This window comes from Oratosquilla oratoria, chromosome 17 (assembly GCF_046742065.1).
Source record: "Oratosquilla oratoria isolate Oo_2021 chromosome 17, ASM4674206v1, whole genome shotgun sequence".
Taxonomy (NCBI): Eukaryota; Metazoa; Arthropoda; class Malacostraca; order Stomatopoda; family Squillidae; genus Oratosquilla; species Oratosquilla oratoria.
Genome location: NC_134793.1, coordinates 18494283 through 18515578, shown reverse-complemented (window position 1 = coordinate 18515578; position 21296 = coordinate 18494283). Strand labels below are relative to the sequence as shown.

At 42.9% G+C, this 21296-nt stretch overlaps 1 protein-coding gene across 7 annotated transcripts in view; it reads right to left on the bottom strand.

Annotated features, from left to right (window-relative positions):
- The window catches only part of LOC143034460 (protein-lysine N-methyltransferase SMYD4-like), a 185140-nt gene that overhangs the window by 11850 nt on the left and 151994 nt on the right, over nucleotides 1-21296 (bottom strand). For 6 of the 7 annotated variants that reach the window (XM_076200538.1, XM_076200539.1, XM_076200543.1 and 3 more), the window contains 4 exons: nucleotides 9765-10096; nucleotides 5241-5377; nucleotides 1286-1481; nucleotides 198-432 (listed from right to left, as the gene is read on the bottom strand). In XM_076200538.1, coding sequence (XP_076056653.1) covers nucleotides 198-432; nucleotides 1286-1481; nucleotides 5241-5377; nucleotides 9765-10096 — 900 coding nt within the window. The remainder of the gene's footprint in view (nucleotides 1-197; nucleotides 433-1285; nucleotides 1482-5240; nucleotides 5378-9764; nucleotides 10097-21296) is intronic. The other variant, XM_076200540.1, reaches the window with a different exon arrangement.

Here is a 21296-nt window from a genome sequence, read left to right as displayed (position 1 = left end):
TATATATATATTTTTTTTTTCCTCAGAGATTGGAAACATGATTCTGTAATTGCTGTGGCCTCTCTCTTTCCAGCTCAGTGGTGCAATTCCCTCATTTTCCTCTAATAACACAATCTTACTCATATGAGGAGCCAGATTCCAAATAGACTGAGTTTTAACCTAATGCTACTCTCGAGACAAACCCGAGGGCAACTCACAGAGAAAAGCACCGCTGGCAGTGGGTTCCATACTGCTCCAGCAGGAGGACGGAGGCACAAGGTTCCTCAGTGCAGATGACATCACCAATCTGGAGGTTCTCTGCAGCTACAACGAAGCGCCCCTGGCCCTTCTCATACTTCACCTCCGTCTTGCTCGAGAGTGAAGGAAACTGCTCATTCTGCCCGCCCGTCAAGCTGGGCACATCTGGGAGGAGCTTGATTTCAGTCATGGCATCTGCAAAGGAATAAATTATTAAATAGATGACAGATCTTTAGTGTAGCCCTATATGTCAATAGGGTGCCCAATGGTCCATACCATCATTATGACATTACCCCCAAGTCCATGAAGAATTTATGTTTGACACCAAGGACATGCCATTTCACAGTGGATCTTGTGACTGTGTGTGTGAGGTCTTTGTCACATTTTTGTACAAAACCAATATGTGACCCTGCAGCAATTCTCTTCTGTTGACATAGCTTGTGCATGCATGCATGCATGCTTGTATGTGTATGTATGTAATATATGCCATATTATATATATATAAATATATATATATTATATATATATATATATATATATATATATATATATATTATATATAAAATATATGAAAAGTTATCACTAAGTTAATCTGGTGGGCTAAAGTTTTAGCCAAGTAATCAAAAAGTTTGACTGAAAGGAATATGACTGAATCATGTTTGATCTGTGACACATATACACATAATGCAAATACAAGTTATGGGCATTTTAAATGTGACAAACAGATGATTGAATTATCAAGAAATTTTCCACTAGACTAACTTAGCTGAGCTCTGGTTAAGTGAGGGTAGGTCTGATTAATGTACTTCCCCACATTCCTTTCCTATGGACATATTTCTCTTTTGTGTGGGCATTTATCTCAATATCTATGTCCATGTTACTCTGAGGTTGTAACACATGAAAGTACTTACTGTCTTCACACAAATATGAAGATCCAAACTACACACCTGAACTCACAACAAACTCGAAAACCAACCCATCTCCCCCTACTCACCCCACCCCACCCGTCCCTTTGCCCGCCAGATAACAAAAGGTCCTCCATACTCACTGTCCTCCACCTTCCCGCTCTCGTACATCTTGAGCCAGCGCTGGATCTCGGTCTGGTGCTCGAGGCGTCGTTCTCGCTCCATCTTGGCCCAGTCGAGGTACTTGAGCGCCTGGCGGAAGGCATCCCGCGCAGACTCGTGCTGCCTCATCGTCACCAGGATCCTCCCCTTCCTCTTGAACAACTTGAACTTCAGTTCCTGTGGAGAAGAAAAGGGCGACTCGGGTCATGTGTGGTCTGCCAAAGGTGCTCCTTCCCTCCCTACAGGGGGACGGGGGAAAGAGACCTGCAACTGGCACCTTACACGTGGAGGCAATGGAATATTTTGACAAAAATCTATAAAAAAGTAGAAAAGTATGTCCCAAGACAAAAACAAGAAAAAGAATATGTAAAATGCTGGTACAACAAAAGTTGTAGGGAGATAAAAGACAAAAGAGACAAAGCTTGGACCAAATGGAAGAAAAACAGAAGACCAGAAAATGAATATTTACAATATGTACAAGCGTGCAGAGAGGAAAAGAGAAAATATGAAAAAGATGTCATAGAAAAGTGTAAAGATCAACCAAAACTATTCTACAGATTTGTAAACAACTGAAAAACAAACAAGATTTGGAGAAATTAAGACAAGGAGTTGAATACACAGAGGAAATTGAAATGGCGGAAATTATGAACAAACATTTTAAATCGGTGTTTACAAGGGAGAACATACAACCTGAAGAGATCGAATGGAAAGAGAAAGTCCCCCCTATGAAAGAAATAGAAGTAACAAAGAATGAAATATTGATACACTTGAGTAATCTTGATGTCAGAAAATCACATGGACCAGATGAAATAGCAAACTGGATTTTGAAAGAATGCAGGAATGAACTAGCAGACATAATACATAGCATAATAAACAGTTCCTTGAAAGAAGGTAAAGTTCCAGAAGATTGGAAAAAAGCAAATATAGTACCTATATATAAAGGAGGAAATAAAGAAGACCCTAACAACTATAGGCCAGTCTCTCTAACAAGTACAATAGCAAAAATTTGTGAAAGAATTGTCAAAAATAGATGGGTAAAATGTTTAGAAAAAAACAATGTGCTCAATCCAAGGCAATTTGGATTCAGACAAGGACGATCATGCGTCACCAATTTAATATGTTTCTATTCAAGACTAATAGATATAATACAAGAAAGAGATGAATGGGCTGATTGTGCATTTCTAGACCTAAAAAAAGCTTTTGACAAAGTACCACATAAGAAGTTGCTTAAGAAATTAGAAACTGAAGGAGGAATACAGGGCAAACTGCTAAATTGGATGGAAGACTTTTTGCAAGAAAGAAAAATGAGAGTAGTGATAAGAGATCAACACTCAAAATGGGATGAAGTAATAAGCGGTGTTCCACAAGGAACAGTTCTGGCCCCAATAATGTTTGCTATATATATTAATGATATGGATGAAGGAATTGAAAGCTATATGAGTTTTTTTGCAGATGATGCAAAACTATTGAAAAAAGTGAACACGGAAGAAGATTGTGAATCACTACAAAGAGATCTAAATATAGTACAGGAATGGAGTAGGAAGTGGGAGATGGAGTTCAATACAAAAAAGTGTAGTACTGTATAATGGAATTTGGAAAAAGTAAAAACAGAATAACAGGATCATATAAATTGGGAGAAGAAGGAATAAAAAAAGTAGAAAATGAAAAGGACCTGGGAGTCATTGTTATGAATAATATGTCACCTGAAAAACATATAAATAAGATTTTTGGAGAAACCTATAATTCAATAAGAACAATCAAAGTGGCATTTACATACCTGGATGAAGAAATGGTGAAGAAAATTCTAATCACTCTGATAAGACCAAGATTGGAATATGCAGCAACGATATGGTCACCAAGTGCAAAAAAATGCATAAAAAAAACTTGAAAGAATACAAAGAGCAATTACAAAATTGGCACCAACACTCTCAAAACTATCATATGAAGAGAGACTAGCAAAACTTGAACTACAGACACTAGAGCAAAGAAGAGAGAGAGGAGATTTGATAGCTATTTACAGAATCATGAAAGGCATAGAAATTACTGATAGAGAGAATCTGATAAAATGGAATGACAGAAATACAAGAGGACATGGAAAGAAAATAAAAAAAGACAGCTAGAGAAGAGATGTGAAAAAGAACAGCTTTCCTCACAGAGTAATAGATAGTTGGAACAAGTTAGATGAGAAAGTAGTGTGTGCAAAAACAATACATGAATTTAAAAATAGTTTAGATAAAATGAGATACGAAAACGGGATACCACGAGCATAGCTCCCCTTCCCGTAAAATACAACTAGGTAAATAAATACACACAAATCCATAAACAACGGGACCACTCGCACAAACAAAAATGCGCGTGCACACATACAAGAGTGCACACACGTATGTGATCACGCGCGCGTACATGCATACATACACACGCGCGCGCACAGACTACTCTTTACCAAAACAACGCGCAATAAAAACCCACACAAGAGTAATCACACACACACACACGCACACACAAACACACATTTGAACACAAACCTAAAGCCAGAGAATATCTTTCTCGGTCTAGCACGGTTTTGCTGCACCGGTCCCTTAACCCCCTTCACCATCCCCCCACCCTCAATCTCGTCCTTGTTCTGAAATATGACCAAATAATATTTGTACGATATCATCATACCACTTAATTCACGTTTCGGTGAGAGAGAGAGAGAGAGAGAGAGAGAGAGAGAGAGAGAGAGAGAGAGAGAGAGAGAGAGAGAGAGAGAGAGAGAGAGAGCAAAACTCGTCTGGGCAAATGGCTGTTCCAGATGCTTCCGGGAGTTGTATTAAACGTCGGCATCATCATTATCCCCGTCCGACCTCGCCAGGCGAGGCAACTCCCAGGGCGAGTGGCGATCCATTTTCGTGCAACAATCCAAGGTTAACAACGACGACTCCCAAATGACCGGAAACGGTTGAAATATTCAGCCTTCCGTTCTTTCTCTCCCCACTGGTGTTTATGGGCGCTTTTACATGTGGTCGTGACGTGTGAAAGCTTCCATAGACACCCATGATTATTTGAGAGCACGACGACGTGTCGTGGACGGCGCACGGCGAAAAGTCGATGCGTGTGAAACTACCTTTAGCGTTATAACCCTACCCATTTCCACCCCATCTTCATTGTTCTCCCACCAGTCTCTCTTTCCCATTCTTCCCACTCTTCTTATGCTTTTCTGTGTTTATGATCAGGAAACTTTTTATAAACCTTGCTTCCGCATGCAGTCACCACCGTATTACTACAGTATGTACGTTCTAAGAAATATCAACGCAATACACTCGCCCCCCCTCACCCACACATTTAATTACATCAACAAATCACAACTGCTGATGAGAGATTTTCGTGTTCATTACGACGTCGGATACAGAAAATAAATAAGTACAATAAAGTAATAATAATAATAAAACACCCAAACAAGCAGATAAAAGAAGCAATATAAAAGAATCTAACCGACAGACATGACGTCATATCGCTCCGATGTTTACGCAGCTGAATACAACTTTGAACCGTTATATTCTACCATCTCAGTACGAAGTTGATTCCACTAACTGACACGTTTTGCGAAATGGCTTCTACCTATCTCTATATACTATAAACCAACCTATTTCTACCTACGTCCTGACAGCTTGAAGCTATTATGTCTAGTCTTCTTTTACGTATATCAATGTAACTGGTACACCCGAACATAACTCGCGGTATACGAGAACTGTGGTAATATATTTTTCGGTGTTGTTGCAATATAAAAAAATGTAAGCAAGAAACAGTTTTAATTGTATCGGAAATACTGTATATAAAAAACATACATAAACTTTAACAATGAGAGTCGCACTTGCATATCAGACACTGAGGTCCTCGACAGCACCACATAATAGTACCCATCCCAATGTTTACGAATTGTTGATCCTTCCTCACCTTAGGATAGTGATGTTCCAAGGCCTCGTCGATGTCCTTGACGCAGTGGTAGAAGTCCTTCAGGTGGAAGAGGGCTGCAGACCGATTGGCCAGGCAGATGGCGTAAAGGGTCATCTTCCTTGGGTCGGCGCATTCTTCTGCAGGGGGAGGAAGGTGCACACCGCGAGTCAGTCGAGGTCGTCTTGGTACACAAAATACCAGAGGCGAGGGAAGGAGGAAAAGCAACCGACAAAAGGCAAGGAAGACCAAGAAAGGAGAGGAATGGAATTGTCTGACTTTAGCCTGAATAAAAATAAACTAGTGTACCTTCAATTTACTAATTTCGTCACAAATATATTGTTTTTAAAGATCATCACTTCAATTACATCTGGTTGTGCAGCCCCGAGGGGCAGACACACCGTTTCCGGTCTGAGCCATAGATCCAATCTATCAAATTAACAGTATTTCGTGCGTCTCTTCAAATACGGAGTTGACAACTGGCGACTCCTCCCCAGTTCCTACTACTTTCAACCTGCGAGGACCGTTGTCAGCCATATCAAAGAGATAAATTTGAAAGTCGGTTCATCCAATCAAGCGATTCCATTCAGGTGCTGAGGAGAGGAGGAAGAGGAGGAGACTGGGATAGGGATGTAGGGGGGAAGATGCACTTCTCACTATACATACAACCTTAAGCCACCATGGTGAAGTACAGAGGCCTTGAATTGTCCCTCAGGGGACAGGCCGGTCCTGCAGCGGACCATTAAGGCTGAACTGCGCATATATATATATATATATATATATATATACATATATATATATATATACAGTATATATATATATATATATATATATATATATATACACTATATATATATATATATATATATATATATATATATATATATATATAGTATATATATATATGCACATACATATACTGAATGATCGATGGAGTTGTTGGAGTCGAAGAAGTGACGTCAGTGAAGAACAGGAAGAGGAATGCTTCAATTCTGAGGCTGCTGGGACCCCGGAGGAGGGGGGGAGGGGGGGAGAGAGGAAAGGAGGGGAAGAGAGGAGAGAAAGGGAGATGAAGAGAGGGAGGGATGGGAAGGGAGGGATAGAGGAGGGGGAGACAGAGAAGAAAGAGGGGGGAAAGAGGGAGAGGGAGAGGAGGGGACAGGAGAGAGGGAGAAGAAGGGAGAGGGAGAGAGAAGGGGGAGAGGGTGGGGGGAGGGAAGGAGGGGGAAGTGGGGAGAAAGGGAGGGGGAAGTGGGGAGAGAGGGCGAGGGGGGAGAGAGAGGGAGTGGGAGAGAGGGGGAGGGGGGAGAGAAGGGAAGAGAGGGGAAGGGGGGGAGAGAGAAGGGGAGAGGGGAAGAGAGGGGGGAGAGAGGGTGGTAGGGAGGGAAGGGGAGAGGAGAGAGAAAGGGGAGAGGGGGAGGAGGGATGGGGGGCAGAGAGAGAGAGGGAGGGAGGGAAAGAGAAAGGGGAGATGGAGGAAGGGGCAGAGAGAGGGAGGGAGGTGAGACTGGGAGGGAGGGGGGGGAGAAAGGGGTGAAAAAGAGGGAAGGAGGGAGGAAGTAGGAGCAGAGAGAGAGAGAGAGTGAGGGGGGAAAAGAGGGAGGGAGGTGGAGAGAGGAGGAGATAGGGGGAGGGTAAGAGATCACGAAGGTCGGAGAGAGAGTGGAGGTGGGAGAGAAAGAGTGGGAAGGAGAGAGAGAGAGAGAGGGTGAGAGGGGGGAAATGGGGAGAACGATGGAGGGAGTCATGGGGTGGGGAAAGAGGGAGTGGAGGAGAGGGAGGGACGGCGAGAGGAAGGCAGTGGAAGAAAAGGAGTGAAAAGGAGAGACTGAGGGGGAGATGGGGGAGAGAGAGGGGGGAGCGATTGAGGGAGAGAGGGGGAGAAATGAGTGAGGGAGAGGGGGGAGGGAGAGAGGGAGAGGGGGGAGGGAGAGAGGGGAGAGGGAGAGAGGGGAGGGGAGGGGAGAGGGAGAGAGGGGAGGGGAGAGGGGGAGAAGGAAGGGGAGAGAGGAAAGAAAGGGAGAGGAAAGAGAGGGAAAGGAAAAGGAGGGAGAGAGAGGAAGAGGAAAAGGAGGGAGAGAGAGAGGAAGAGGAAAGTGAGAGGGAGGGAGAATGAGGAAGAGGAGAGGGAGAGAGGAGAGGGAAGTAGAAGAAAGTGAAGGGGGGGAGGGGGGAAGGGGAGAATAAGGGAAAGAGTGAGGACATGTAAGTGAGGGAGAGGGGGGAGGAGAAAGAAAAAGAGAAAGAGAGAGAGAGATAGGGAAAGTGAGAGAATTTTTCTATCCTAGAAACAGGTGTTAAAGAGATGTTACCAGTTAGGAAGACTATACCTTCATTCTGGCAATGTTGTGTGTGTGAGAGGGGAGTGGGGGTGGGGAGGGTGGGAGGGGGGATTTAAACATGTAAACATCCCATCAATTTTACTTTGAAAGACACATGCAAAATTGCATGCATGCATGCAATTAACAGACAACGGATTGAAACGTATGTGCATTCATTCTTTAGCTTATGTTTGTGTGTTCACACGGGAATGGGGTGTGACAACTAACAGAGATGAGTACAGACCAGCCATTACCTCCCCTCTGGGTTTTTAAACCTAAATAATTTCCAAAGTTTATTATTTTGTATTGCTAAAACCTATAAATGGCAAGGTTTGTGCAAATTGTAGGCAGTCTTTTTCCTTGATTGTTGGAAACTATGCCATGAAGGTGTAATTAAGTGTGGTTCTTAAGGTATTATTTCTAGATTGCATTTAAAGTTTCCTTCTACTGACACACACACTTAGTATTGATCTTACTATGTGTGTATTCTTGTCTATTTGGACTGTTAGGTCCTTGATATCCTATGATGTACATGTAGGATCCAGAGTGATGCCCAGAAATTTAGGGCTCTTGTCAAACAGTACAAGTTGGGTCATCAGCATATTGACATATTTCAATTATGTCTTATACTTGTGATGTTAAAGTACAGGCACTTCCTATACTGTGCGGTAACAGGTGAAGATTTATGGCAGTCAATGCTGTCTTCGACCCACAAAGGAGGGGAAAAAGGGGATCATGTTCTTGGCTGTTCACATTGAGTAAAGGGAGGGAATCACTGCTTTAATGTGTATCTAACTCACAACATACTAGAATTACACAAACATCTTTTCTTTCTGTATTGCTACAGTTTTGTAGCCATAGAACCACTTCATTGGAGGAAAAATCATGTATATATATATATATATATATATATACATGTTAAATCCTGAAAAAAAAAAAAAAAAAAAAAAATAAAAAAAAAAAAAAATCATATATTTGGGTACTTGTGATATATTATGAGTTAGGTCCACAAGTCTATAATATTACCAAAGCTCATGTATGCACAAATGGAGTGCTTGCTAGTGTTTACAAAGCAGTAAGGTAGAGGCTGTATCATTCAGTGATGCTGGGTCCTGAATGTAGTCATGCCAGTGTGGACTTTGCTCGTCATGGGAGGAATTTCTTGGTTTGTCTGATGTTTCGGGGAGTTTGGTGGATGAAAATTAGGTGGTCAGAATCGTATCTTATGGGCCACTGTCAGGATCTCATTGCACAACTACAATCAACCATTGATGGGGATTTGATATATTTTTTCCTTCTTTCTTTTTCCTTGTATAATTCTTTTTACAATATTCTACTTTTTTTTTTTTTAGGAGGTGTAACATACTCAAGAACAAATGTCACATGTGAATATTAATCTGTAGGTTGGCAGATAAACTCAGTCAAAAGTCCCCTCCTACCCTGTGGTTTTTACTAAGATGTATCATTTGAGGCTGAACATGACAATACTCCACCTGACTTTTCCAAGAAGCTGTGCCCAAGACACACAAGAACCACATTGGCATGCGAGACAGTGGTTTTCTTATCCACCACTGTCACAGAAGCACGACAAAAAGAAGTGGAATCTACGAGTGCCACAGGAAAGATTTAAGAGTGACAGAAAAGAATAATGAAGTGGCTTGGCATTCCTCCATGGATGGAGAGTTGCCACTAAACAAAAGATTGCTGACTTGCATTATTGACTGTATATAATATGCAGTCACTACTCCAGTGCATGAAAATGGTCAAGTGAATAAAATAAATAAAACAAACAAGTAAATATTTTTTTCTGCTAATCTGATTAAGCAGAGAAATATTTTCTCCGTGGCTCTTTATGCCAAGCGATGCAACTCTTACTGGTTCATCATGCAATAATTTATCTATGTACAATGTAATGCATGCCAATGTACGTGTACTGTTGGTTCTAACATGCAAAAGTTTGTATTCCAAACGTAAGTGTTCTTCATGCACACACATATCAGACAATATATTCTACAATTCTTTCTTGTATTTATGTAATCACTATTGTTATCATGCATTTCACATTACAAAAAACAAAAATAGAATGGTTCAAGCATTCCATCTCTCAAGACGAAGCTCATGAGGTCACCCTTGCAGAACATCTTCGCTTGATTCGTTTTCTTTCCAGGAGGTTTACGACTTATCACAGAAAACGGAACTACTCAACTGATTAATTTCCAATATTTACCCGTGGGCACAGGAGCCTTTATCACCGCCTGACTATAATAGGTTAATGCTTCTACATTTTTCTTTTTACCAAAACTCTTATTTCCTTCCTCCTTTTTCTCAAGCGCCTCCTTTTCGGATTTGCCTTTGAAGAATAATTTGAGATCAATATCGTGTACCGCTGGGAGATTGAAAACATAACGGAATTTCTCCTCGTCCGTTGTGAGTTTGGCGAATTCATTGAGCTGGTCGTTGCTCACTGTCTTGCGAACGTTCTTGTAGTAATCCTTGAAGTATCCCGGTCGATCGAAGTCCTCCAACATCTTGGTCGATCTGAAATACAACAATCATTGTCAACATAACGAAACGATTTGAAATCACACGAAACATGTGCAAATACTTATAAAAAATTAAGTTAGACTACAGAATTAAATTATTTCCATTCCTCTACAGACACAAGATTGTCATTTATTTGTTAATGTAGTAGTCTATACTAAGTACAAAATTTACCTTTAATTTTACATCCAAATTCAAATCCAAAGAAATAATACAGTGGCATGAATATATATTCATATACTAATGACCACAAATAAAGTATTCAACAATGCCACAAATGTTATTTTCGACAATCGATATGTACGTATTTTACCCATTTTCTATAACTGAACACAAAACACAAAATGGAAAAGAAAATAGGCAGAATTATACCATATATACCCATCTGTTAAAATAAACAGTACATCCAATAACTATCATTATAATGGATTTTTTTTATCTGCTAGTGCAGCTGGTGTAACAGATACGAAAGACAGACGAGCGCAATATTTTCTTGTATGTTACCACTTGTATTACTAGGTATATTCAACCATCTTATCACACACCGACAATTTCATGCGCTCTCTACAATGTATGCATCTCCGTGCCTTGTGTATAAAACCTAACAGCCGAATATTTGTGAATATAATTCCACACTTCTGCAGAAATCATCTACATGTCTCACAACCTTAGCGTCGTGGCAGAGCATCCCGCCCGTTGGTTCAGAAAATTTCGTCTTTCTGTCATAATGCATCGTGCCGTGAAAGCCGCCAATCATTTCCAATCGGCTGCAACACTGCGGACATCTGGAACTGAGACATGCTAAAACCAAATGCAAATATATTTTTTCCGCTGCTGAATATTCTGTATATTTCCTAGAAGCATGCACAGGGGATTGGGATACTAAATCCTCTACGATCACTGGTGGAGGCATCTGCAGAACCATTAACGTTAACGACTTTTCGCCAATATCGTTTGCCTGTTTTTATGCATGTCACGATTTTTAAACAATAATGCATATTTCTGCGTGGATATACTATGCCTATACGTAGTGATTTGCACCTAAAAATATGTACCATCTCTTATATACATATACCAAAGGCCTTTTCCCCCTTGCACGGGGGGTAGACAAAAAGAAAGAGGCATAGAAACCACTCCCACCCATTCCATTTCCTATATATTCCACTCCATTTCTTACTATGACAAAATGCTTAAAATTGGCAACATCAACGGTTGTGACTGAATATTTCCAAACTTTGCGTCCTCCACTTCACATCCACACGTCGCTTTTGTCCTGGAGAATATCAGTCCACTTGCAATTATTATGCTTTCCACTTCTGTATCTGCCGAACCGAATAAAATCCCTAGGAGCCGACAACAAAGATAAGCACGAATAGAAATGCCACTAGGTCAAGACGTCCATGGTGATATTCCTCCGTTGATTAAAATCGTCTGGCGGTATGGAACGAAATATAGACATTAAATGCTTAAACTGAGAAAAATATAAATATGTACCATCTACACAAGGATAGTCAACCAAGTCATAAAACTTTTGCAAATGAAATAGTCAACAAAGTAATTTTCCACATTAATAGTGTAATAATAAACTAATGACTAAATAAATGAATAAATAATAAACGAAAAAAAAATATCGTAGCGGTCATCAAACTATGACGTCATATCGCAGGATGTTCAAGAGGCGTTTGGTTGATGACGCATCATTCACATATTCAGTTTACTATATAATCATCTTCCGCACGCAACAGCCTATGATCTTGCTCCTTCCCTAGTAAAGGCTTTCATTTGCCCTTATTCACTGTATAACTCTCTCTCTTGGGCCGAACACGCGCCATTATCATGGTCAGAAGTTTGAAATGTCGATAAATCGTGCAAATGTGATTTATGAAGCCAAGTCGTATATGGGTATGGTTTGGAGTGGTTTCCCGCGCAAGATATGCCAGTCCGTGATTAAACGAAACAACTTCTGCTGGTATATGGTAGGACACTGTGGCCTCGGCTTCTATGAAGATAAATTAGCCTTTTGGACGACGCCTAGCCATAGCCTTCCGAGGGGCAGCCATGTTGGCTGACGTCATCGGCTTGACGGTACGAAACTTAAAGCTTCATTAAAACTGCATTGAGAATTTATTGACAGAATCCCGATGCAAGCTCTAGGTCAACTCTAAAATCAAACAAATTTTCGTCCATGAACTCTGGTATTACTTTAAGACATAGAAATTTACAGGAATTAAAGAATATATATATATATATATATATATATATATATATATATATATATATATATATATATATATATATATATATATATATATATATATATATTCGTAATCTCACTTGGATTGTCAGTTATCGAAGCATCATTCACAAACAATATTTCATAGAACATTGTATGAAAATAACGGCAATAAATGACTAAACAAGGTTTCTTAATTTCAGTTGGTGTTTTTATCTATGACGTCATGTCGACTAGACCCATTTTCTATCTACCAAGACAAGAACCAATTATAACTTTTATTAGAACATTCACACCCGTGAAAGAGGCATGTATTCTGATACGAGAGAGAGAGAGAGAGAGAGAGAGAGAGAGAGAGAGAGAGAGAGAGAGAGAGAGAGAGAGAGAGACCTTACGAGGGATCGATTAACATCGAACTGTGTTTAAGTAGAAAACGTAAATAACTATTTGAATAAACATGTAATTATATTACGAACACAGAATAAAAAAATAAAAATAAAATACCCGACTTGCACTTTATAAATGTGTCAGTACTCTCACACCAGCTTAGAAACGGTGATGCATATAAACATTATTCCGGTCTATGCCGCCAACAGGGAATTCTTTTCCTTGGGTGGGGTGGGGTGGGGTGGGGTGGGGTGGGGTAGTAGACAGGTCCTAGACCCATTCCGACCTCGTTCCTGCCCCTAACCTCCCTCCAGCTACATGAAAATCTGAGGTACATGTACACACACACACACGAGGTACATGTGCACACACACACACACACCAAAAGGCCTCTGCACCCTTATAAGGGAGGTAACCCTCCAAGACATGCACCAACCCAACATCCATTAGTTTTCTTTTTTTTTCTTTTACTTTGTTTCTTGCAGCAAGACACAGCACCTCCACAGCAGGGCCCGACAGCCGAAGCTGGTTTACCCCCACCGATTCATTGACATGGCGACCCTTCCCCCTCGTCCACACACGAGTCATATAGAGAAGACAAGGAGAAATTCCTTTGAGCCGTGTCAATTTATCATCCATTCACACCTATCTCTTGCCCTCTCTCTTCCCTGCTCAACAGACATTCCCCTTGTACCCAAAGCCCTATTCACCCCATTCATCCACCACATTCTCGGTCCCCCACTCATGTTCACTCCGTCCACCTCTGCCTTCCACACTCCCTCTTCTCGTCTTTCTTCACTCATTCTTTCCACGTGCCCAAACCATCCCAGTATTATTTAACCAACCCCTGTCTACCATCTCTCCATCTCCAATGACCTCACATCCTCATTTCTCACTCTATCCATCCTCGTAAAACTCGTACATCATAATCACTTCATCTTAAACAAGGAAAGGGCAGTGTAGAAGTCAAGGCCTCGTCTTAGAGAGAAAAAAATATGTTAAGTGCGATTCTGTGTTGAAGGTGCTGGAACTCCGTTGGCTGCTGCAAAGTAGCAAGTGTTGTCTGGTTGGCTGACAACAGAGCCCTGCCATTATCGAACTTCCTACAGTCGAGCCCAGCCGCCGATATCGCGTGTATGCGCGCACGCACGCACGCACAAACACACACACACACACACACACACACATACTGGATGATACAATTTCATATAAAATGTTCAAATGTGAAGAGAAGCCACACTAGCAGGCAGGAAATACATTTACCAAACCGTGGACATTATCGCCATTTTCAGTGGTACGAAAAACGAGAATACATTCAGTGCAAATGTTATTTTAATCTCAGCATTTCGACTTGTGTTTTGCGACTTTCCTGCTGGGCATTTTGGTTAAGATAGGATAGGATAGGTCGGGTTACTAGGCTTGTTTTGGTTAGGTTTGGTTAGATTAAGTCAGGTTGAGATGGGGTTAGGACTTATTAGGATAGGATAGGAAAAAAATTGGACATGTTAGGATAGGATAGGGCACCTTATACTTAGGTTGTCCAAGATAAATATTACGAAATACAGGCTGGGATTTCCAGACAAGGCAACACCATAGACAGCCGGTTTTGCCCAGGAGCTTTTGGTCACCCAGTTCATAAGATAAGGAGCTGTATTGCTGTGTTGTCGCACCCTGTACGGGACACACACACACACACACACACACACACACACCATACAAGTGCTGAGTTCTTCAGCAACCCCTCATGATTTCAGCTTCCATTACAGAGCTTAAGACTGCTGATCATAGGGGATAGACCCTCGATGTAGAATTTGAACGAAAGAGACATCTTTCCTGTTTCTTCGTTCTGTATGTCGTCAGTCAATTTTATTCAGTTGTGTAGATACCTTCCCACATTCTGGGGCAAAGGGTTACCCCAACCCACCAAGCCGACAATTTAATTATCGAATTCAGGAATTGGGTTTTCAAATTTCAGATTCTTCAAGGGTTGTGTGTGTGTGTGTGTGTGTGTGTGTGTGTGTGTGTGTGTGTGTGTGTGTGTGTGTGTGTGTGTGTGTGTGTGGTTCACCATGATCTTGGATTACGTGTTGGACTCGTGATCGACAGCCATTTCCCTCCCGGAAGAGACCTCAGAGCTCGTATATCACCGATCTGTGGGTAATGCCGTGTGTGTGTGTGTGTGTGTGTGTGTGTGTGTGTGTGTGTGTGTGTGTGTGTGTGTCTGTGTGTGTGTGTCTGTCTGTGTGTGTGTGTGTGTGTGTTTATACCTTCCCCCACTTGTGTTTACTCTGAAAGTGATAAGTGAATGACTCACGAAGCTGGCTCACAGCTAACCTTCCGCAGACATACAAACGAACATTCATCACACATACAACTCGTGGCGCAGTTGGTAGAGTTCCCGCCTGCCACTACGGAGGTCCGGGTTCGAATCCCGCCCAGGGATGAAATAATGTCAGTATCGATGCGCTGGGGGTTGTTACTCCAACTCTCGTGGGCGGGGAGTTGGATGTGTGCGTGTAAGGTCACAGCATTACGCATAGATCGGTCATACATGAGCTGAGCTCTCTTCCGGGAGGGAAATAGCTGTCCATCACGAGTCCAACACGTGATCCAAAGTACAAAGTTCACACAGACACATTCGAGTCCTCGTATGGGGATATTGATAACACAATTGTTATAGTCAATGTCTTGTGTAAATTTCGTGACACCCCTATGGACCAGCGTACCCATCTCTCTCCTTTACCGCCTCTTCCGTGTGTTTTTGCCACACACACCCCCAGGACAGAAGCGCTGGTTACAGCCGAGGAAACACTAAAAATGAAATACACACATGAAGGATTACATGCAAACAGACACAACGTCGAATGTACACATGTTCTGTAAACTGGCGTTTTGCACCCAACTCTCGTGTGTAAACAGTAATAGATTCAGAGAGAGAGAGAGAGAGAGAGAGAGAGAGAGAGAGAGAGAGAGAGAGAGAGAGAGAGAGAGAGAGAGAGAGAGAGAGAGAGAGGGGGGGGGGTTGTCGTTACTGTTCTCACTGCGCATGCGTGTAGAACCCGTTTTTCTAGATGTAGGACAATAGACCCGTTTTCTTTGAGTAACAAGTCTACAAGAAAAGTAAATTGGAATTAAAAGTGGTCTAGTAAACAAGGTGCAGAGATTACTGCTCTCTGGTCCAGACAGAATCCATTTTCAAACTCAACACATGCAATCGTTATGTCCAGAGAGAGCGAGAGAGAGAAAAATCCTACTTTCCCAAAAATGTATAAAATTTTTAAATTCTTCTAAGAATCATCTAGGCAAAAGTGCCACTTTGATTCGGCAACCCCCTTAATAAAGGGGAGATTGATATTCTTACTTATAGTGCAAATTACGAAAAATAAATCTGTGGTTGTTTAACAAGGGTAATGCAGTCAAGGTCGTCATATTAAGACAACAGATTAGGACTCATTTAGGTTTATGAAGAAAATAGGGAAGAATTGGTTTACCAATTGAGTGGTTAACGAATGAAATAGACTTAGTAACCATGCAGTGAGAGCCGAAACTATCGCTTGCTTTAAGGGAAGGTTAGGTAACTTGATGGATAGTGATGATAGATGGTAAGGGACATGGAACTCGGCCTTATGGACTCTTGCAGTCTCCTTATGGTCTTGTCTCTGTTTTTCCTTTCGTTGTGTATCCGTGATCACGGTCGTGTGCTCCCAAGGAGGACTTCCACCCAGCACACACTCGAAGCTTCACCCTCACACTCGTCCTCCAGTGACCAACCCACATTCCCCCTGATGTCCGTAAGTCCATGGAACGCCTCCGCTTTCCTTTCCCGCCATGATCACGCCTAAAGGCGTCAGGGGAAACAACGTTACATAGACGAAGAGAGAGAGAAAAGGACGAAATGGCAACGTGACATGGGAGTATTTAATCAGGAAACGTCAATTCTGCTGCGCGCCGCGACAGAGAGGGAGAGAAGCGAAGCTGCCTTCGTCACCTCTGGTAGTTACCAACACGCCATCTCGCTGCCTTAAGGGGATCCTTACTAAGTCCGCGCCTTTCCACAAAGTCCCCGAATAAGGCCGCCTGAATAAAGGCTGAGGTGGCGAAATGCTGACAAAGGGTCATGATTTTCTTTTTCTCGTGAGGGGGAAGGGAAGCAAAGGGAACGTAACAAAAGGATTCAAGTGACCGAATGTTACTGGATTACCAGACATTCTCTTAAACCTTTTCGCCAGCCCTAGTTTTCAGAAAACAGGTTTAAGTTAACCCTTTTAAGTGCGGATAACCCTCAAATAATACAATATCGCGCAAGCTTATCTGTTTGACTGACTTTCTATATAAAAAAAATTACCGTTATTTTTCATAATTACTGAGTAAAACTCTTTTTAATCACAGAAATAATTTGCCAGAGCCGTCGAAAGATGCAAGACTTCAACGGTCAGATATCGATATAACGAAAAGTCAAGAAAAAGGACGCAATAAAACGGAATCGTCATTGTGCAAAGGTAAATAACACATAGGGCGGACGAACGTTTCAGTACATAGTGTTCAACTGTGGCACATCACAATCTTCGTCAGGATTTCAGAAGTTTTCGTATAACGTTCGCGTGGATACTCGTGTACGCGACTCTGTATGCACTCGGGGACACTTGAAACTGCCCCATGGCAAAACAGAGGGGAAGGGGAGAGGGGAAGGGGAGAGGGGAGGGAAAGCTGGGAGGGGAGGGGAGAGGGGAAGTTGGGAGAGGGGAGGAAGAGGAGGGAAGAGGGAGAGGAAAGGAGAGGAGGGAAGAGGGAGAGGAAAGGAGAGGAAAGGAGAGGAGAGGGAGAGAGGGGAGAAGAGAGGAGTGAGGGGAAAGGGGAAAAGAGAGGGGGCACGAAGGAAGGGAAAAGAGAAGAATGTGGAAGAGAGGGAAGAATGGGAGGGGAGAGGAAGAGTAGGAGGGTAAAGGGGAAGGGAGGAGGGTAAAGGGGAAGGGAGGAGGGTAAAGGGGAAGGGAGGAGGGTAAAGGGGAGGAAGAGGGTAAAGGGGAGGAAGAGGGTAAAGGGGAGGAAGAGGGTAAAGGGGAGGGGACGGGGGGAGGGGACGGGAGGAGGGGATGAGAGTAGAGAAGAGGAAAGGAGAGGAGGGGAGGGGAGGGGAGGAAAGGAAAAGGGAGAGGGTGGTTAAAGGGGAGGAGGTGGTGGTGGAGGTGGAGGAGAAGGAGGAGGATTTCCAGGAAATGCAAATGGCGATGGTGAGGGGAGATTGTAATATACTGTAGTATATACCAGTGCTTCTTCCTTACTTCCAGTTCTCATGTTGCCAAGTGGGCCATTTCTTTCATGTCCGGCCGAACCCACAACTGTGTGTGTGTGTGTGTGTGTGTGTGTGTGTGTGTGTGTGTGTGCGTGTGTGTGTGTGTGTGTGTTTTCATGGTTGAAGGGGTTTTCGTCCTGGCTGACTGACAGAGAAAGATTGTTTCACCATGGTCTTGGATCACGTGCTGGACTCATGACTGACGTCTATTAACCTCCCGAATAAGAGTCTAGAGCTCATATAAGGATCTGTGTGTCTGTGTGTGTGTGTGTGTGTGTGTGTGTGTGTGTGTGTGTGTGTGTGTGTGTGTGTGTGTGTGTGTGTGTGTGTGTGTGTGTGTGTGTGTGTGTGTGTGTGTGTGTGTGTGTGTGTGTGTGTGTGTTGCTCACGCATATTTCTGCAGCATAGTTTTGGCACTATTGTAGATTTGGGTGCCATTCTTTGCTATCGCCAAGTGGCACCCAAGTGCCTGCAAAGGATAACACACTCACCATCACTGACACCAGTAGGTAGCACCAGATCCCCCAATAGCGCTTGACACTAGTCTCCCCCCTTCCCCCCCCTTCCCCTCTCCCCATGTCAGCCACACATGGTCATCGTCGTCACCAACTCCGATACAGCCCCGGCCATAACTACCAACACCCCTATCATTACCTCTTGCTTCCTCTATTTCCCGTTTCCTCTTACCTTCCTTCTTTCCTTCATCCCTCCCTCCCTCCCTCCCTCCTTTCATTCCCCCATTCTCATTCCTTTTTTTTCATTTCCCATTTTCTTTTCTTACTTTCATTCATACCTCCGCCCTTCCTTCCCTTTTGTCATTCTTCTTTTCCATCTTCCTTCTTCCCTTTTCTTCGTCCCTTCCTTCCTCCCTTTCTCACGCTCTCCTCCTCTTCCTCTCGACTTTCTTTCAGACAGTTTGTCCATAGGTCGAATGTGGTTTTCGCCACCAACACCACCATCATCAGTCACCACCACCACCACCACCACCATTATCACCATCGCCTCTCCCTGGCCTGTTGCCTTGCGCGCGCCCGACAAACGCACGAGTTGATTACCGAGGGGAAGGAGGAGGGGGAGGTGTGGGAGGGGAAGGTTTCATCGTTGACGTCGAGTACAAACGTGAATTACTGCTGGTGGATCCTCACTTGGTCTACACAGACGTCGCTAGCTAGCGTTATATGCTCCATCACCACCTGCAGCAACAGCCTTCCGTGTGAGGAGAAACAGACAGACAGGATGACCAGGGTGACCGTTACAATCGCAGGGCCGAGTGCCTAGTCTCTTTCGTGGCGTAATTGTAATTGTAGCTTCATTCTACCTAGCGCCTGACGTTTCCATTCGACGGCGTCGTGTCCCATCGGTAGACAAAAATGTTAACATTCTGGAGAGATGGTGTATGTCCCTTGGCTGAACAAAATCGCCCTTGCGGCAATTAAATATTAAATTCATGATGGCTCCCGGGAATGAATTAAGTTTGGGAAATTGAGTTTCCTTGTCCTTCATTAAATTCGCATTTCAAAGAATAGAATATGTTTTGATAACATTCGAATAGAAACTGAAAAGACCGAGGCAGATACTGGCTTGAATTGCTTAGTCCGTTTGCGTTCCATCTTCTCTTAAAAATCTTACATTTCAGTCAAAATTCTCGCTACCCAACGCCCCGGGGTTTGATAACTGATTACTTGTTTCCACAAAGTTGCTCCCTATTTCGTTTAAATATAATCTGCTCGCTTTTTGGTTCTGTGGTAGTGACGTTTTGTTTACAGGTTTCGGCCTCTGCAATCTCAGGGACCCTAAAGTTACTCCAGTTATGTCCCTTAGGGTCCCTTGCCTTTGTTTCAGGACTCGCAGAGTTGTTGGACCTTTTCTTAGTTTCAAAATTACTATATCTATGTCAGGTATCTTAATGTTACTATATATACATGTCAGGGGTCTTAAAGTGACTACATTTATTTCAGGGATCTTAAAGTGACTACATTTATTTCAGGGGTGTTAAATTGTCTGCATTTATGCCAGGCTTCTCAAAGCTATCGCACCCCAGTAAGGCATCTCTCGAGTTATTGCGTTTACTTCACCTCAAACCCCAAAAGAAATTCCTTTACTGGAGATTTATAGGACGCACGTAAAACCTTAGGAAATTCCCTTCCCCCATGTTTGTAAACTGTTGCCTGACACAGGGCAGCTAGCTCGCTCTCTCTCGCTTTCAGGTCTGTCGCCACTGACGTCATCCAAGCTGCCAGTACAACACTTTTTCTTCAACAGATCATCACTAGTGGGTTTACCGTCAACACCATCTATCGTTATCATCATCAAAACTACCTTCGTTTTCATGACAATTACTGAACCATTACAATTTCAGTGAGGGAGAGAGAGAGAGAGAGAGAGAGAGAGAGAGAGAGAGAGAGAGAGAGAGAGAGAGAGAGAGAGAGAGAGAGAGAGAGAGAGAGAGAGAGAGAGGAGAGAGGGGAGACACTTAAAAGATTGGAAGTTATACAAGCGAGGCCATCGATCAGCTCTACTTCAACACGATCCACAAATTCTCGACATTCATCGCCTCTCCTGCTTCTAGATTACAAGCGACCCCGTTTAGAATCAAGCTCAAGACACCCAGAACCATCTGGCTGCCACCTGTCAGGCAGGAAGGCCCTTCCCGTGCGTCTCACTCCCACCTTTTCCGAAGTGGTAATGACTTGGCTCGCACCCATGGAGAACCTTGGAGTGTCTTCGTCATCGCTTCCTCGTTTAGGGAGAACGCGTTGGCGGTTTCGCGATGCAGAAACCTTACCTCCCAGAGAACATTCTTCGCGAGGAAATGGGGATTTGACGTTCTTTTCTTTTATTAGACGTTTCAGTGAGATTAAATATGACGTAGATTCTTTCCTGTGACGTCATGTCGTTCTTTGCACAGATTTACCGTGAAATCGTGTCGTTTTTCACGCACACTGAACTACGGCCGTGTTCTTTACTAAGACGTACTCTGATGTCATGTCTCTCGTGAAGAAATAACATGACGTCATGTCTTTTGCGCAGACTTATCATGACATCATGTTATTTGCACAGATTTACTGTGAAATCGTGTCTTTTTCAAGCAGACTCAACTACGAGTGTTCTTTACAAAGACGTACTCTGACGTCATGTCTTTTGCGCAGACTTATCTTGACGTCATGTCGAGCTTGACTGGCAGAAGAAAAGAGGAGTGGAGGGGAGGGGGGGAAGACAAAACTCGTTAGATGGAAACGGAGGGGTGGGGAGGGAAGCTGAATCCTATGTTGTATAAATGATTG